Below are 19,895 nucleotides of genomic sequence, written 5' to 3' on the forward strand. Positions count from 1 at the left end.
CAATTTGAGCAGGGACCGACTGTGCTGGGAACAGTGACTAACATGTAATCTAGGGTCATTATTTCTTACTTTAAATCTCATTTTTCACAATGTTCTCACACTGTTGACACCTCATACAGCTTTCCTTGATACGTGCAACACAGTACACTACATATTTGATTGGTAAAATCTTAGTGTGAAACAGGAGGGAAGGCTGCCCACATACCCTTTGCTAACAACCGTGGTACAAACTTTTCTATTTGGTTGTTCTGATCATATTATCAATTTGAGCCAAAGTTGTTCTGCAAATTCTTGCATCTAAGTAAGATGAATTGAAGTAACAAAGGTAAGATTGTTAGCTGGTTTGATACATTCCTAAATGACATGTTTATCAAGTTACACTGGTTGATCCATCTAGCTTGTATTACTGAGTGATGATTTCTAACCAGGCAGGACAGCGGCGCAGTTGTTAGAGCTGTCACCTCACAGCGAGAAGGTCGCAGGTTCATTTCTGTGTGGAGTTTGCATGTTCTTCTCCAGATACACCAAAATCATGCATGTTAGATTAATTGGTAACTCTAAATTGTCTCTAAGTGTGAATGAGAGTAAATGATGGTTTGTCTGTTTCTGTGTGGCTGTGTGATGGACTTGTGACCTGTCCAGGATGTACCCTACCCCTCGCAGTGACTGCTGGTGATGGGCACCAGTTCCCTGCATCATTGAAAGGTAAAAGAAAGTGGATGGACTTCTAACCATTTTTATAAAACCCTGAACACAAAATGGACAAAAAAACAGCTTGTCTAACTCGATAATTTACAACAATGTGGTTTTTAAAATTTTTGCAAATGACTGAGAAATAATTTTCTTACGAATGAAATGTGTTTCAAAGTGAATTTCTGAATATGCCCTTATTGACTTTGACAAATAAATGTATTTCCATTCTTATTCTGAACTCTCTAAAGATTTTACTCACACAAAATTAAAAAATGGCTACATATTTTAGAACTAATAATACAGCATCTCTTCATCATATTTTTCTGGCTCTTAAATATGATTACTGGCACCAGGAATGCTGCAGCTCACTGTCCAAGCTGAGTTTCATACTAAGACTTGTAATTTAACAAACACTGTTGGAAATGGAGGAGCAGAGGAATGGAAGGAAGGGAAATGTATTTGTAAAATTTGAGATGTATAATTTACTAAAGGATGCTTCAGTAAGAAAATGTTTCATGAAATAAACAATCTGTAACATGCAACTGCTCATCGTCTGTTGAAAGAGTTACATAAGCCTAAGGGTGTTAGAATTTCTTTTTTAATTAAAAGAAAAAAGTAACTTTCCGGTAGTGCCCAAATTTGTATATCTAACCAAAGCTACATCAACAATGTAACTTTTTGGCAGGAACCGTAATGCCAATAGACAGATTGACTGGTTAACAGAGAGAGGGAGAAAAAGACACATCATGAAGAAAGAAAGATGAAGAGTAAGACATGGTAAGAGAGGGAGGCAAATTCGGCCTGAGGATGAGTTTCTGGTCCCTAAGGCCATATGTGAGAAGTGTGAGAGTTTCCATCAACATACGCTCACAGTTCAATATTGATAAATAAGTCAACTCTCCCTCTCCTCCCTTCAACCACTCTCATTGCTACTGGCACACACACCCCTCCACTTTTCATTTACTCACCAACTTCACTCCGAGTGGTAATGAATGAAAAGTATGTACGTGCTGACAGAACAGAGTACCAGATGATTTTTTTTAATCTTCTTATTCAATGTCTCTCTATCCTCACCACCCACCAAAAGCTTTCTTTTCTTCAGCTTTAATAGCCAACTATGCAAAAACTTTATGAGGATAAGGCTTAAACCTAAGGATATCTCATGTGCAATCTAAACACCCAGCTGTACTCAGTCTGATCCAAACAAAACTAAGACATCTGTAAAGAAGATTAGAAAATACTTTTATATTGACAGACTCAAGGAGAAAAATCACTGGCATCATGGGTATCTGGTGAAGTGTTATATTGGTCAGAACATCCAAGAAAAAATAAGAACAACTGCAGGAACTTTTTCTGACTTTAAACATTACAGAAGGTCTGAAACTTAGGGCAGAAACAGTCACCAGCGTGAGTCTGATTGATAGGACTTAGGGTCAGATCATGAACGGCTGCAGCTGTAATAATTGCAATTGCAATAATTGCAATTATTATATGCAATCATTCAAGTATTCTGATTCTGATGTTAGAAGGCTGGGCTAGTGAACTAAAATAACTTACACAGCAAAATTAAACATTTGCTGGAATAATTATACAATTTCATAAGTGAATAAAGTAAGATCAATGTTGTAAATAATCTGACTAATGATTGAAAAAGTGTGACCAGCAGCCCAAACTTGCTGTGAGAAATGATAAAAAATTGGACCAACTGAATGGATGATTCAATAACTGATTTTGAATCCTTTTACATGTTTTATCCTGGTTGTTTAAAAGTACATCTCCAAATCAGAAAAAGCTCTGACTGAAAAGTGCAAGGTAAATGCAAATAGTGAAAAATAAAGTGATTCTTACACTGTAAATGTTATTCCATTTGTCAATTCACATTCATTTATTCATTAATTTTAGGCCTGAAAAATATTCCAAAGGAGCTTCAGAAAGTAAAGCAAAAATGAAGAATTTTGGGTGGTTCATTATCTCTTTTTTTCCTGCACAGAGTGCTTCCCTTTAAAATCAGAAGATGTCCAGCAGAGCCATCAGCTCAGAGCTGGCAGAAACCTGTTGGAGCCTCAATCTCCCATCCACTGTCTGAGGAAGTCTGGACAGAACTGGTCCTCATCAAAGAGTTTCAGTCAAAAACAAAAATCCAATCTCTGATGACTAAACAAGGCCAAGAAACTTAAGTACATGGCAGAATGTGCTCTGCACTCATGAGTCAAAATCTGAAATATTATTTGTTTGTAGCAAAGGGCAGTTTGTTCACTAACGGACTGGAGAGCAGTACAATAATCTAAGTCTGCAGGCAATAATAATGCATGGCAGAGGTTTCCTGAAAGTTAGGAGCAGCATTTCTGCAAACTGACTTGGAGGTTTAGTAGTTAGTTTGTAAATGATAAGAAATACAAACAGAGACATATTCATCATGCAAACCCTTTAAGAAGGTGTCTGGTTGGTCCCAAATTCCTTCTGCAGGACAGCAACACCCAACGTGCAGCAAATGTCAAGAAACTATTTTCAGGGTCAAAAAGAAGTAAAAAGCAGGAAGTCCTTGAAGTGATGGCACGACCCACGCAGAGTCCCAATCTTAACATCACACAGTATGTCAGGGATCACATGAAGAGAGAAATATCTGAGTCAGAAACATCCACAGAAGATCTGTGATTAGGTCTTCAAGATGTCTGAAACAATCTACCTTCTGAGCTCCGTCAAAAACCTGTCTGTAACCGTCTTCAGTTTAAATTGGCCTTCCTGTGCCTAACGCCTCAAAATTCATCCAAATTTTAAAATCTGATTTGAAATGTCACGTGTTAAAAACAAACAAACAAAAACTAAATGTATGTTTTGCAACATTACATTTAAACATTTGAATAGTTTTCTCAAATCTGTTGGAGATAATCCAACCATTTAATGGTCACTACTTTATTCATTACAATCACCTGTTTGAAATAAAACCAGAATATGTTTTACCTTACCATTAACTCTTAATTAACTTTTAACAACTTTAAAGGAATGTGCTGTAGGCCTGAAATGCAAGAAAAGGTGTACAAAAAATAAACAAAGCTGAGAAGACATGTTTTAGTTCACTGTCTATAATGAAATACTTTAAGTCTGTTTAAATGTTGCAGACACTGTGGATTTTATTTTTCTCCCCTATTTGCCCGAGTGTTCCTACTTTTTTATTTTAGTTTGTAGATAATCCCAGATTTGGACAGCATAAAAATGTAGTAAAAAGGCAACTGAAATTGATTAACTAAGACAATTGTGACAAATGTACGAAAACTGAGGTGAAGATTTGATGTGGTAGTAGCTGTGAGTCCAAAATAAACAAACTAAACTAAACCCACCCAGCCCACCTCTGCGAACTTTGCAAAGATCTGCTTATGTAATGCAAGAAGCAAATCTGCTCTACAACTTCTGCCAGTAAATATTACTCATCTTGTTTATGTGTTAAGTTTTAAGTTGAATTTCTCCATTTTGGGGTTTAGGTTTAATAATTTATATTGGGGGACGAAAACCACAACTATGCCCATCCTAAATAAATATTGAAACTGCCGTTGCTTCACTTGCATCTTTGCTGAGGCACATATGACAGGCATTAAATAGTCAAGGGACTTTCATGGTTCCTATTTACTGGAGAAAGATGTGTAAATCTAAGTTGCTGAAAAACCAAATAAAGTTTTGCTATTTTATCTTGTTGTGACAAACTAATGTAAAGAATAAAGTCGAAGTAAATAAAGTGTAAAACAAAAAAATAGAGAAAAAAAGACGTGCTTTTCTGTTTGTTCCATCTACTGTATGTGTGTGTCTGGAGGGTCCTAATTGCTGCTGAGGTCAGACTGCTGAGCAGTAAAGGGTTGTGTTTGATGCAGGTAAGAGTGTGTGCATGAATGTGTGTGACTGCTCTGCATGCCCTTGACTTGCAGCTGGCAAACAACGCTTTAGGCCCCCACAGCTGCCTCATCATTACTGTTCACAGGGATCCCCTGCCACACACACACACATACACTCACACAGTGTGAGACTTAGTCACAGCTACACAGGCACAGACACAAACAGACACGCAGACATACACAGAGACACTCACCCCTTCCCGCAGGCTCCTCATTAAGCCAGTGTAGGCGGCAGCGGGAACGAACCATAGTCCCTCTGGGGAGTCTCTCTTCTCCTCCTGATAGAGAGGCATGGAAAGACAGGGAGGAAGGGTGAGAGGAGAGGGCATGCAGTTGGGGGGTGGGGCAGTGGAGGAGTAGAGTGGAAATGAGAGAAAGGCAGACAGATAAAGTGAAGGAGATGCGAGTAGAGAGGAGTGAGGAAAAGGGCAAGAAGGGGCCAAGTCAGGGAGGGGAGCAGGGAGCACGAGAAGTCAAGACATCTTGATTACATGGTTCATCATCCCTGTGAGCTACAGGCTCCACGGCCAACACCAGATTTTTGGTATTCAAAATGTGTTTTTTGCCCCCAAACTTTGAAATAAATTATTTTGTTTGGTTTTTGTACAATATTATATTACAAATAATTATTTGGACATAAACTGAAAAAGTAAAAAAAAGTCTTTTGTTCTCTTTTAGAAATACATAAACAATAATCAGTTCTTTAGATTTTGTTGATCCAGACTTTTAATTGTTCACTGGATTATAAGTACTCTGTACTTCGTTCCCCTAAAAAACAGATTTTCATACAAGGACCGTGTTACATTTGATAAAAATTCTTTATTTTTTTCCTTTTTGTGGAGTCATGCTCTGTTTTCTGACTTCTACATCTAAGTTTAAGGAACCTTGAGGAAACAGACAGCACTGGGAGCCCAAGGTAATTGTTGTCATTGAATGGTTTAACAGAAAGAATCCCTAACATCTCTCGAGTAAACAAAAGTATCAATACCTAAATGACTTCAAAGCTAAATTAGTCTAAACAGCATTAAACTTTTACAGCCACTGTATCTGAATAAAGCTGTTTTTTGTTTTACTCACTTCACAATTCCAAGCCAAACAAGAATATATTCTTGAGTGCTGCTCCTTAAAATAAAACAGCAACTTTAAACACAGTCTTGCAAAAAAAAAAAAACTGTTTAGTGCCCAAACTTCAGACAGCCACTCCGCTATGTTGACTTCATTCTCTCTGGGTTTAGAATAAGAAAAGGTGTTGAAATTGACAAATGTCTAAAAATATTTTCTGATTTGACCTTACCTTTTGACTCAACTACCTACATAAAAACATGTCCTTTAGATTCCTACGGGTTGATTTGTGTCTCCTTGGGTTGTTAGTCCAGCAAAAATAGGGATTGTGGCTCTTAGGATTTGAACAGGTTTGCACTAAATCAATAATGTTGGGAAGAGATTTAGTACATAACCCAAAACCATTTGGTAATGTGAACACCTCTGTCCTAGATATACAGTTGAAACCAGAAGTTTACATAAAATATATAAAAAGACATGCATTTTTTTTCCCACACGTCTGACGTGAAATCAGATCAAACTGTATGACCCAAGTCATACAGTTTAAGGACAATGGTACCAAATACTAATGAAGTGTATTGCAACTTTTGACTTTGAAGAAAGTAATAAAAATCACAATAAAAACAAACTCTCTCTCATTATTCTGGCATTTAGTAAATAGAAATAATTTTGAAAATCTTAATTGCCTTAAAACGGTAAATGTTTACTCTGATTTCACGTCAGACAGTGTGAGAAAAAAGGCAGATATGTCTTTTTATATGATGTATGTAAACTTCTGGTTTCAACTGTATGTACAAATGAAAAAAATCACCATGAATAATATTTTAGACAGACAGCAAAACATTGCTGAGCATGCCGCTTCATATTTACTCTAAAGATGGAGAAGAATGGAGCAGACTGAATTCTGGTTGTTTTAACTACACTCAAATCAAATATATTTCACGGTTTACAGCCACGTACTTCTGATAAGCTGAAAACACTCTCCATTACGTAATTAAACTCAGCACTTCCATTATGTCACTACTGTGTGTGAATCAAATCAAGTACATGTTGTCACCCTGAAACAGGCATGGATGGTACAAATACTGTGGATTAAGTTTGTTTTTAGCTGTTACCACGGTAAACCAGAAACATTTAAAAGTGCTGACCGTGTCTTCAAGCAGAAGATCCCACTGACAGGAACAGAAAAACAACTCTTGCTGAAGATGTTTGTTTTATTCATGCAGAACTTATAAAGAAGATATTTTCTCTGGACTTGAGAAATAAACTCAGTGTAATCGGGCAAGTTGATTGATTTTTGAAGGTCATTCATCAGTCATGTAAATAAAAATCTTTTATTTCATTGACTTGCTTAGTTAGACGGAGGTTAAACAAAAGTAAATTGGCATCCCGCTTCATAATGAAGGAGGCCTCCTCCACGCTTTTTCTTGTAATTCTGAGGACAGGAGGTCAATTCTCTTCAACTGGGTTTAGTCAGCATGTAAAATTAAAGTCCATTATCTGATGACAGAGCGTCCAGTCCCATTCATTTTACTCAAGATTGGTCTTTCACACAGAGGTAATGAGAAAACCTATTCTGATCTCCTTTGCAGTGGAATAAATGGTGTGCATGATTCATTTAAACTCATTAACTCAAAGAAACATTTTTTTAGTCTTGCTTAGGAGTTAGAAAAAGGACAACTTCTCAAAAAGATAAATTTCCCCATTTACAAATAACCACATTTTGAGGGGCATTGTGATAGCCAAGAAATATCCATATAAATTGCATAAAATGTAAAACGATTGTTATTGAGATTAATTTGTACATAATAGGAGCAAATTTAAGATAAGCACCTTTACAGAGTGAGACGCAAGAAAATAACTATATTTTTACAAAATGTAATAACATAAATCATTTAGACATTTTGGGACGGGTTTCTACACATTTTCCATTATAAAATTTTAAATTTTTCCAGACTCTAATTTTCTGACATTTTAGCTGAAACATCTGTAAACTTCCTGTGAATATTTATAGTTGTGCTTGCAAACTTATGGTAAAAATATATTGTAAAAGGAAAAAAAAACAACTTTTGCATGCTTTAGTGCTGGTCGACCTTTTGAGTAAAACGTTGTATTCTGTTTTTATAACACGTAGGTGATGATCTGCAGTGTCACTGCCGTATAACATGTAATATGTTACTACTGGAGGTAACTTGGGCTTCTCAGATTTGTCTGCAGGTAAGATTTTGTTTCAGAGGGACATGAAGATGGGCTGAAAGCAAGAAAAGAGTCACTTTAACTAGAAACAATATTCTTACAGCCAATCTGAAAGACATTCGAGGCTTCTTCTTCCATTTCCTGTTTTAGTTCAAAGTTTTTAGATGTACAATAAGTTTAACTTCGACTTTATTTTTACTCACCTACTGTTTCATCAATAAAATGGTTTTCATCAACTTGTTTTAAATATGTTCTTTATTTATAAACCACGAGGGACCAGATAGAGATTGACCAAGAGCCAGTTCTGGCATGCTGCCCATGTGTGGTCTAAAAGTGAAGAAACTCAAAAACTAAGATACTAAAGGCTGAAACCTTCAACTCAAGGCTTGATGTAGTAAATGAACCAAAACTGAACATCATGATGTTCAGGAGAGATGGGGTGAATACTGGGTTAACAAGGGAGAGACAAGACTTTGGAGAATATTTTTAAGAAAATGTTTTTTTTTCACCAACTCCACTGACTGGCATCTCTCCTGCCTGGTTTCTCACGAGTCTCCTCAGACGTTAGAACGGTGCTTCAACTTTACATGACTGTCTAACTTCTTATTATAGCTGTGAGACCATTTAACTCAGAGAGGTGAAAGTTAAAAACATGATCAAAAGCCAGTCTTTTTTCCCCAAAAAATTTTCAATACATTTTTTGAGAAATGAAATGAATTTGCCATGTTAGGTCGAAATATATACACATAATTATGTAACTTTTCTCAGTATACATTAATCATCAGTCAGAACAAAGAGTTTACTGGAATTAAAGGAAAAAATAAATAATCTGCTGCCACATAAACAATTTAAAGTGGAGTAATAACAGTAATAGGTTCACCAGACAAAGTCATGAGACAGTGTTTTTTTGTTGTTTATGAGATAATTTTCATTTTTTTTAAAAAAGATAATGAAATCAGATGTTCAAACCAATGACAAAAACATTTTTTAATTACCCTTAAATCTCTAAATGCTCTGATATTTGGAGTTTTTTCACATGAACTGTCAAATTTTACTTGGTTCGAAATCTTTAGAATGATTTAGAATTTTTTAAGGATAATAAACTTAAATAATCTTTCATGTCTGTTAATTCTGGCATCTACTATGCAGAGAGTACCTGAGATGAAATGAGGTAGAGAAACTCCCCAAGTGGTGGCAACACAAACTGCTTCAGCTTATTATTCCTCAGATTCTCCCTCAGCAGGTCTGTCAGTGCTGAAACAGCCTGAAAACAGAGTAAGATACAGTTTAAATATATAAATATATAGCACTGTTATTGGAGCAAAATTAAATGACAAAATGTCAACAAAAAGAGAGAAACTACATAAAATAAATGGAAAATTTACAAAAAAATAAAAACCTTTCTATCATCACTATCAAATTGTAATTTTTCATCTTCTTAAAGTGTTGGACTCAGCCAGTGGTTTACAAATATCTGAAATTGTCCTGAAAAAAAGAGCCCATAATCAAATATGATGTACCGAATGGACCTAAAGGTAGCATAACTACAACAAACATCCACAGTACTGAAAAATAAATAAACTGAAGTGATCTTAAATACCTGACAAATAATGAATAAATGAAAGCTAGATTTTAAAAAATAAAGAGTGAGAAATACGGTAAAAGGGAAAGCAACTAGAGACAGAAGTTTCTGCAAGTTTGATAGGCACAAACATTACAATAATACTTATATTAAGATTTTTTTATATAATACACACACACACTCTCTATTCAGACCAGGTATTAATATATAACTGAGATGATTTGACCACATAGACACTTCTAAATACATGTCTTGACACCTTGAATTACAATGCCACCACACATATGACTTTTGTGACCACTTGTGATCAGATCTCAGTTACCCACTCTATATCCCCCCCAAAAAATGAACCTGATTTTACAGAACCAGCAGCAATTTTACAGTTTCTGTAAAACTGTAAAAACATTGAGCAACATGAGTTATATCTCTTTTCAAACTTGAACATGTTGCAGATTGACCTGAGGCAAAATTATTATTTTTTTATAAACATTTTAATGAAAACTGAAAGAAAAGAAATAAAAGAAACATACCGTAATTTCTCTGTGAGCTTACAGGATCCACTGTTAGCAGATTTCTGCTGAGTAAAGTTCCACAAAGTGAAGCTTTTAAACTTTCTGACGTTGTCATTTCTACTCATCTCTGGGGAAATTCCTGAAAACGCTCCAGTCTGTGATATATTCTATGTAAACTTCAATTGTTCAACAGCAGAACTGAAGCGACTTGGTTTGAAACATTCAGAACACGGCCCATTCAAAGACAAGCAGAAGTAAAAGAACTAACAGGACCGAGTTGGAGCTCTGGAGCAGCACTCTCAGCTCCTTAGTTTACTGTACTTACAGAAAAACAACATGAGCCTAAGATTTTCTATAAATGATACATTCTGTGAGTTTTTTCTAGTATGTCTTTTTATGAAAACTGGGAGAACAAGAAAGTATTCCAGTGGACACTCAGTTACTTTTGTGGAGTTACATAAGTGGTCCTTCAGACTGTTAAAAGAATGTGACCATGAGTGTCCTGCAGCACATCTGGAGCCACTAGATTGGAATTTGTTCTCAAACCCTTCTTAACACTACCCACTTGTGATTAGCTCACCCAAATCACGTTTTATCACCAGGTCTGAACAGCCTCATCATTAAGAAATTGCAGCAGAAGCATTGATGCCTGGCTGGTTTCCAAAATTAGCATCAATCACTGCTTCCCACCTCTGTGATCTGATGCAAGTTCAGCATGACCCCTCTGTAATACTGGGCTCCTCCCAACTTGTTCCACTCCTGTTGTCTTCTCTGTCTCTTTAGAAACTGCCAGTGACGTTTGTATGCATCATAGATCACTCAGTCTGCCCAGCTCCCACTTCATATTTTTCTCACACTGGCTCTCTTTCTTACTTGGCTTGACTCTGTCTTTCTGACGAGGTGAGCATTAGTGTCATGTCCTCCCTTACTTCAGTCCACCCGTCCACTGAGAATATTCTGAGTGTCACACTTGTTTACTATAAAGCTGCCCGGATAAATGACGTATGAATGAATGATGAATTAACAGGCTTTAAGACTAGAGCATAGGCTAATATGTTGTTCTCTTGATCAATATGGCTGTGTTTAGTTTCTTGATTTGAAACCACACCCCATTAAAAAGTGAAGTGAGGAGAAGACACCAGGGTGTCTCACAAATTGCTCATGTCGCAGTCCAGTGCAACAAGCTAGAAGACAAATCGGAGAAAAACACACATATGAAATGTCATGTTCAAATATGTCAGGTCAAACATATGTATGTTAAACACTGAGGAGACCCTAACCCTAGCCCAGGGCCAAAAGGCCATAAAATTTAACATAGCTTGTTCAGAAAGACTTAAAGTGGAAAAATGTTCACTTAATCCCTTGTTGTCTGTAGAGATATACCTTATAAGCAAACCAGTCTGGTGGATTACTTCAATGCAAAAAAATTACCAAACCCCACTGGTAAAACTGAAATGGCTCCAAACACAGCATCTGCATTAAACATCAAAGCCAAAGGATAGAAAACATATCTTAAATGCACAGAAAGGGTACACACATAAGATAAAGTTCCAAATTTAAACTTGAACACAGCCAAATAATAATTCACCTGTTAAAATTATGCCACTTTATTGGTAGTTTTTTATATTTTTTCAATATTTCATTAAAATAAATAAAAAAAACTTAATAAATTATTAAACACACTCACACTCAAAAAAGGGAGAATGAAGGGTCCACTCATAGCCAAACTCCGATGATTACTGTATGTTTACACTTTAGACGTTAGACATTTTATGAAAGAATGTAAAGAACAATTTGGTTAATTACTAGTTTTACAAAGAGAGAAATACACAATATATATCAGGCAACTTTAGCTACTATGCAAGTGAGAAGAAATCGGTGTGTAAATCAGAAACTGCAGTCTGAGATAATTTATTCGTTAAGAATCCAGCTTTTCATCTAAATGTGTTTAATTTATGAAATGTACATGGTAGTTTTTTACCAAGATACCCTGTGACAGATGCATCATAATGTATTTGAAGGTCTCCATGGTGGATATGGCTAAAGAACATAAATGGGAAAACAAGCAGCAAATACAAATGGCAAATGTAGCTTTGCATTTATTAAACTGACTTGTTATTCAGTAAAACCTTCACTTGACAAGTGTCGCACATAGATTAAGCCAGGTTTAAAAACATATCTTGATAACATATACTATGGTAAGCATATATTTCTATTTTGACTGTTGAAGTAATATTCTATAACAGCATGATACTTTGTCTACATTAGAAAAGTCAAAATATATTAGTGCTACAATTACTACACAAGAATTTCTGTTCCTTTCTTGAAAGGGTATTCAAAAATACTTGCAAGTGCCTTGCAGTAGCCTCTGAATCTGTGTTCCTGAAGATTGCTCTGAGCTTTTAGGATGCATTAAGTCTCCTTATCCCTGTGAAACACCGAGCAAAACACCCTGCGCAGTCAAGGTTTTAATGGTTAAACTCCTCAGAAAACTTTCCAAGTGATGATTAGCGAGGGGAAATTCTATGTTCTATTGAAGGCGATTGTCCTGAAACGATTCGAACTGAGAAATAAATGACAAAAACACTCTGAAAAACAAGCGAATATCAAGCCAGAAGGAAAGGAGAGAATAGGTAATAATGGACAGGTGTACTATGTTTGGGTGTGAGTGTGCACATGTGTGTATTGGGGGTGGGGGGGTAACTAAAATATACAGCAGTTACTATGGTAACTAAGCCCAGCCCTTACATGCCAATCAGCAGGATTGCAGCAGTAGAACCCCTGCTGAGACACCACGCGCACAAAGAGGAAAATGCAAGTGTGTGTGCTCTTTTATTGGTCATCTGCTAGCAACACTACAACGTAAGGATACACACCAACACAGTAAGCACAAACACACACATACACCAAGAGGGACAAAATAGCCCTGACAGAGAAATACATACACACAACCCCTGCTGAGAGCTCACACAAACACAGTTCAAAAAAGCCCATGCACACATAAAAGACACACACACAGAAAGAGCCCCTGCTGAGTCCATAGACGGTCGCACAGGACCATAGTCACAAACATACACAGACACAGTTATGAAGTGTTATCTTATAGTAGCTGAAGGGAAGTAAGGAGGGTAGGGGAAAAATTGTTCCGCCATTTGTCTTTAACAACAAGTGCACTGAAACAACATATGCCAAAGTCGGCCATTTTGTAAACCACTGTGACGACTCAAAGGTTGTAATGTGTGGAAAGAGACTACCAAATTCAAAATAAAAAAAAACAAAAAAAGCACTTCTCCCACTAAGATTTTAACATATGAGAATGATTTTCATTCCTAATAAACAGATTATGGAACAAAAGATCTGATGACTCGTCTCTTAAAGCTGATGTAAAACTGCCTTTAAACTGATACAGCTGTCAACATGTCTTCTGGTCCTCTGACCACAGCTGGCATCTTTGTTTTGACAGCTGTACTCATAAACATTTTCAACTGTTTCCTCAAAGTGGATAAATAAATCCCCTTGCCATTTCTCTTAAGGCTTTCTCACCATCAAACGCTGGTGAAGATGTCTCCCATCAAGGTTTGCTCAGTAATCACAAAAACAGACAAGCTGGGTTTCCAGGTTCACTTATTGCTTTCTGTCACAACTGATGTGCTCAAACAGATGGAGGCAATTTTGTTGAAGATAAAGAATAAAAATGGAGAGATTTTAGGGACTGATGTTCACAAAAAACTGCTTTAGACTGAGTTAGCTGAGCGGGACATTGTTTGCGCATGAGTCTGTACTCAGAGGATTTGAGTAAACTGCTCATGTGTTTGTCCATCAAGGACACTTGGTGTCTAGCAGGTGTATCCTAATACAGCATCGTCTTGAGTATTGGGGTTGAAGTGATGTAGCTATAATAACTATAGATAAAACTGATACAGCCTGAAAAATGTTGTAGATCATCATCCTAATATGGCTATAAGTTCAGATTTTGTTTGGGTGGGTTAGAAAATTCAACTGTAGGACAATTATTAGTGCAAGGCTTGTGGCTATATTGACCCGTATTGCAATTGTGTAATTGTGTCAGTGAGAGTCAACTTTAGAGCAGAAATACTCACCTGTTGATCACATGTTTATCAGCCACAACAATAAAACTACTAATGTTAGGGGATTAACCTTAACCGCTTCATTATGATGCAATGTCGTTTTGGAAAACCTCAGTCCCTGGCATTCTTGTAGATGTTTATTTTACACGCCCCAGCCATTTAAATATTATAACCAACTCAACATGTGCATCCATGATGGCAGCACTCTTCAGTGGCAGCAGCCTCCCTTAGGAAAATAATACTCCACACTAAAGCTTAAAAGCCACAAGACCCTGAGGATTTCCTGTAATATTCCCAGTTCCACACACTATAAGCCAACCTGAGGTCCAGCATTCATGTCCCAACTCGTTAAAGCTGTTTTGTCATCATATGAGGAACCCACATAATACAGGGGGTTTAATCATATGGTTTTAGTATCATTAATAGTAAGGATCATTAAAGCAGCTCCACTGCCATGATTATTCTAACAAAGTCTGTTCACTACACAGAATATTTGTTCAAAGAGTTTTCCAACTTAAAAATTATTAAGAAGGAAAAAATATATATAAAAAGTCATATTATAGGCATTAATAAAAGTCATATGTTCTATAATAACAATATACTCTGTTTTGTGCAGAAATAATTCACTTTTTGTTTTCAATTTTCCATTTAGAGCACCTAAAATAAAGTCATGAAAAAAAACAAATACCTAAGAATTATGCAATTGTAAAGATGTATATTTATTGAGCACATAAAATAAATACGAAGTAAAAGCCAGTAAGATCCATGTCTGTGTGTTTGAGAGGTAGACGGATAAATAGATGGAGCAGGAGGGAGGAAGGCAGTCTGGTATTTGTCATTATCTCAATTGTTGGATGTTGTTTTACAGGCATTTATTGCCATCACCTGGTACAAACTGGAACTGGAAAGTTAGGACAGAACAAGTGTTCATCATATTTCAGGGGTAATTTACTCCCTGTTGTTGGTTTAAAAGTTTGATTTTGGGGGCAATTTCTTAAACAGATTTGTTTAAAGGGTATCTTTATGTTTTAGACATGTTTATCAAAGTATTGTTACACGTATACTGAGTATCCATTTGGGTTCCTTATATAGACTATATGTGGTTCCACCTAGTATTTATTGCCACCTCATGGTCAAATTTGGTATTACAAGTGTAGGCATTTTTGAAAAGCTGGGATTTCCTACTTATTTCTATTGTTACTAAACTATTTAATATGGCAAGAAAGAAAAAAGAAATGTGTTGTTTTTAGAATGGTGTTTTAAATTGCTTTTATATTGCCAGTGTTGTGTCTTCACAAGGAGCTTAAGCTTAAATAAAATACACAATAACTGAACAACTGTGTTTGTATTATTTGACATTTACATGATAACATTGTGATGACATACTCGATGTCTCCAAAGGCCATCAAAGGCAAGTTTCTTTAATCAGTAACTTTTAAAGTGAAAATCTAATTAGGATTTGCAGAATGAAAGAATGACTGTTTGTGTGTTCTTCAGACCTCAGAAACAGGACTGTCCACTTCAAGGTGACTGCAGTGCAGAGCCAGAAGACCCATCACTCTGAGGACTTTGCTCCGCCTGTAAAACATTTGTTCAACATCATTAAAACAAGAAGGAAAACGTGGTGTTGATTCTCAGTTTGAACATCAGTACAGGTCTTGCTATAAACACTATTTTCAGTTGAAATTTACAAAACCGATAACATCTCCGCTAAAAATAAAACACGTCAGATATTTGAAATGTTCAATGAAAAACACAAGAGATTTGTTTCATTCTTTATAGACCAGAAATCTTAATCATAATTTCATTTTATACATTAAAGACACCCATGATTTACTTACACGTCCCAGTTTGGAGCTTGCCGTAACTGCTGCGTCAGTACTACAAGCTTAATGAAAGTGCAAAGAGCCAGAAAGAAACGACATGATTAAGAAACTAATCTATAATAAACTATGAACATAATAGATATTTATAACTTCTAAAATATATTATTAAGTCTGCACAGAACTCATGATTCAAATGTTGTTTTTTTTTGTTTTGCTTTATCCAAAAGGCTGAGTAGAACAGATACAGAGATAAAAACAAATACCAGGAAGTTATAACAGAGTCAGTACGTAGCTTTGACAATAGCCTTTTTAGGTAATGTTTTTGGTACAGCTGATTCTTATCAGTTTTTAATCACATCCTTACAAGAATGGTAATGCAGTGAAGACGCATTCAAAGTAAATGTTTCGTACCAGAGTTGAGTTCATCAGTCTGTTAGCGATTACTTTATTCCCAACGACACAGCAGAGGTAGCAGAACAAGTTAAGTTTAGATCGAACAGCTGTAGACTGAGGAAGAGCATGAGAGAAGGGGAGAGATGTGGAGGAGTTCTGCTCTTCGAGGTGTGACTGCAGCTGAAACAGAAAGGCAGTCCACTCCTCGTCATTCAGAGACAGCAGCTTCTCAGCTGAAGGAGAAGGAAAGTGAGAAATCCAATTAATCAAAGATGGTTTTATGCTCATGGACTTGTGGCGAGACCTTTACTTCCTGCATGAATCTGAGAAACATACCTGAATGTGCTGGTACACAGAGGGTTCTGGGATCAAAACGGACCGGAGGACTCTTGAGAATCTGCAGAAGTCAGAAGAAACCAAAAATTTTACTTCAGTGAACCGTTTCAATTTGGTCAAAGCCATGTTCTCCCCTTTTCTATTTTGTGACAGTGTCTGAATTAAATTAAATCATTTACTGAAACAAAATTGGTGTGTAATAGTATTAAATACAACACCAAGAACATGAAAGGCTTGTGAGAAGACCATGTCCTGTGACAGAATTTAATCTGTGTACAATTCAAATGCATGCCTGTACCTTGGGGTTGTCAATGATAGGTGTGATATTCAGATCAGAGTCAGTGTGGAGAAGCTGCTTCACACGGTCTGTAATGTCAGGACAAGTGCTAGCCTAATAGGGCAGAAATGAGAAGGAGGTCAGTAAAGTTCACAGATCAACAGAATATATACATATATACAGTAATAGGAACCTCAACCGCAGGGTTCTGGTTTGGAGAGCTGGAAATATTGCAACTGCGTCTTAAGTTGGTATGGCAACTGTAAGAAAAACGAAAAGAAAAGACAAAGAATGACTCCTTGTAGTAGTTTACAAAAAGACACGAGAACTGCACACTTAATCTACATCTTTTAGATACTAGTCACAGTATTTGAGGATAACTGTCTAAAATAAATCTTTCAAAAAATTAAACCATTTCAACATTTTGCAAAACGTTTAATTCCACAAAAAACAGTTCACCATAAAAAACAAGTTGATTTGTGTTTCCAAAGTAGTTAAAACTAGAGCTGCACCATATATTGAAAATGTATGCTGCAGAATCAATGTTCACAATAACGATATCCCAAAGGACTGCAATAACTTGCAGACACAAACTGCATGTCAATAATATATTTGGCAATCAGACAGACCCCTTCACTGCCCCCCACTACTAAACGCCCCAAGCCAATTTAAATGATAGTGGCCAAAATGATAAAAATACACAGACATTATTATGATCAATAATGAGATAACAGGAACAGAGAAATGAGGGAAATGGGGGTTTATCACAACTGTTATTGCCTTTGGAGTATTAAACAATATTGTAATTGTATGTTTTCTTAATTTCATTCAGTCCTAATTAAAAACCATTCATCAGAAAGAGTACCTAAGCAGGAAGATGGACTCGGTGTTGTCCTGATCCTCACAGCATTTCGGCCTCAGCTCTAAGACATTATCTGAAAAAGAAAACATTTTAACAGCAAGGTCACTTGTACACTCACAATCCATTCATCCTCTATACGTTCTTAATCCGTTAATTAAACAATGCACGCTAGAGATATAGCTAACTAGGACAGGCAGTGATCAAGCTAATTCATTCATTTCTCAACTCAGATGAAATGAAACATTTTATATCCTACATTAAAAAAATGTGCAAGCAGGAGCTGGCACTTTGGACTGCTTTGCTCGTGTGTTACCCACGAAGTAATAATCTGAAAATTTACAGCCAATCAGAGCGATTCCTCAGCTTCAGCCCAGCGTGAGAACAGGAAGTTAAATACAGGACTTTCTACTGCTGCCTGTTTAAGAATTGCATTCATTTAGACCCATTCTGATGATCATTTTTTGGACAATAAATTGGTAACCAGTAGACTTATTTTAAAAACTCAAATTGTGTTGGATTTGTCTTTAAAAGATCTATCTAATGGTATAAAGTTTGTTGTGTTTGATGAGGTTATTAAAAGCAGGTAGCCTTGCTAATGTTAAGATTTTCTTTGTAAATCACGACCTGATTTACAAACAAACCTGCTTATATAAGGATACAAAAGTACAAAATTTTAAATAGAATTTTGTTTTTCTTTATGCCACAGCTCAGTCAAAGTCAGGGTATTTGATGACAGCACCTTTTTTTGTCTGAATACAGCTGACAGTTTCAAATTACACCAAAGAAACAACATTTAGAAGGGTCAGTGCAAGGTTCTGGACTAAAGAACCCTAAACACAAACATCAGGGAATCCATTACCTGTTATATATGATTTATTAGGCGGCAGTGTCGGACACTTTTGCTCCACTTTAGTTGGTTCAGGATCATCTTCAGTCTTTACCTCTTCCTCTTCTGTTCCTTCATCTAATACCTCGCTCTGCAGGACCCAGCTGTTCTTTAATATTCCACTGGAGACATGTTTCATAACTTGTTGGCTTTCAGCCTCTCTGTCACATAACCTCTTAGTTGTTTCACTTGTTATAATTGAAGAGATGAGTTTCTTTGACTTCAGGTAGCCTGGCAGGGTGATGGCTGGGTTACTACTGGGGATTCTGTCCGTCTTCCCTGTCCTGATATTAAAAATAAAAACACATTTACAGTGAATCAACAACAGGTAAAAGAGAAAAGTTCAATAAACAACATATTTTATTTCTTTTTAGAGACTGAATGCTGTTCCCTGAGTTGTTGAAATGTGTGGTAACACATTACTAGATTGTTTCAAAGTTTTGGTCTGTGTCAGAATTAAAATGGCTTAAATGGGCTTACTGAACTGAAGAAAACTTTACCATTTGTAACTACAATTAATGTGATAATCATAAATGGTGAAGTTTATTAGATTTAAGCTTTTTTATTGTGTGCTTCACTAAGAATAAATAAAGTTACATACAGTAAAACTTCTTCAACGAAAAATCTTTGCAGTTGTGATGAATCTTTAATATTAAAAAATAATGCATCAACACACCTCAAGTTAACAAAACCATCTCCCTCGCAGCCATGTTTTTCTCCCTCATCACTGCATTTATTGGTTTCTTTTGCATCATCTTCCTCCTTTATTACTGGTGTCCAGAAAGGGTGAGCCAACAGCTCTGGCCAGTTGATCCTGCAGAAGAAAAATAAGATAAATAATAATGAAAACACAACTAGTTTTAAGGACAAAAATGTTCTTATTAAAAGATGCTTAACAGAAGATTTTTTTCGAAAAACATTATAAAAATCTCTTATACAGTATCTGTTGATCACAAAACTTAAACCAACTGCAGCATCACATCAAATGCATCTAAAGCACTGGCAGCATTTTGATGTTAAGATAAAAATCTTGAGCCCTTCATTAGGAACATACAGGTGCTGGTCATAAAATTAGAATATCATGAAAAAGTAGATTGATTTCAGTAATTCCATTTAAAAAGTGAAACTTGTATATTATATATTGATACATTACATACAAACTCATATATTTCAAATGTTTATTTCATTTAATTTTGATGATTACAAATGACAACAAATGAAAATCTCAAATTCATCATATCAGAAAATTAGAATCTTGTGAAAAGGTTCAAAATTGATGGCACCTGGTACCACACTCT

General features: G+C 36.1%; 1 protein-coding gene across 2 annotated transcripts in view; it reads right to left on the bottom strand.

Annotated features, from left to right (window-relative positions):
- ulk4 (unc-51 like kinase 4) overlaps window positions 1-19,895 on the bottom strand; it is a 93,815-nt gene that overhangs the window by 66,156 nt on the left and 7,764 nt on the right. For both annotated transcript variants that reach the window (XM_017409849.3, XM_037980116.1), the window contains exons 9-19: window positions 19,274-19,411; window positions 18,571-18,881; window positions 17,715-17,784; window positions 17,043-17,109; window positions 16,871-16,963; window positions 16,573-16,633; window positions 16,255-16,469; window positions 15,859-15,905; window positions 15,517-15,595; window positions 8,992-9,099; window positions 4,772-4,855 (exon numbers count right to left, since the gene is read on the bottom strand). In XM_017409849.3, coding sequence (XP_017265338.1) covers window positions 4,772-4,855; window positions 8,992-9,099; window positions 15,517-15,595; window positions 15,859-15,905; window positions 16,255-16,469; window positions 16,573-16,633; window positions 16,871-16,963; window positions 17,043-17,109; window positions 17,715-17,784; window positions 18,571-18,881; window positions 19,274-19,411 — 1,273 coding nt within the window. The remainder of the gene's footprint in view (window positions 1-4,771; window positions 4,856-8,991; window positions 9,100-15,516; window positions 15,596-15,858; window positions 15,906-16,254; window positions 16,470-16,572; window positions 16,634-16,870; window positions 16,964-17,042; window positions 17,110-17,714; window positions 17,785-18,570; window positions 18,882-19,273; window positions 19,412-19,895) is intronic.

The sequence above is a fragment of the Kryptolebias marmoratus genome, linkage group LG16, assembly GCF_001649575.2.
Source record: "Kryptolebias marmoratus isolate JLee-2015 linkage group LG16, ASM164957v2, whole genome shotgun sequence".
Taxonomy (NCBI): domain Eukaryota; kingdom Metazoa; phylum Chordata; class Actinopteri; order Cyprinodontiformes; family Rivulidae; genus Kryptolebias; species Kryptolebias marmoratus.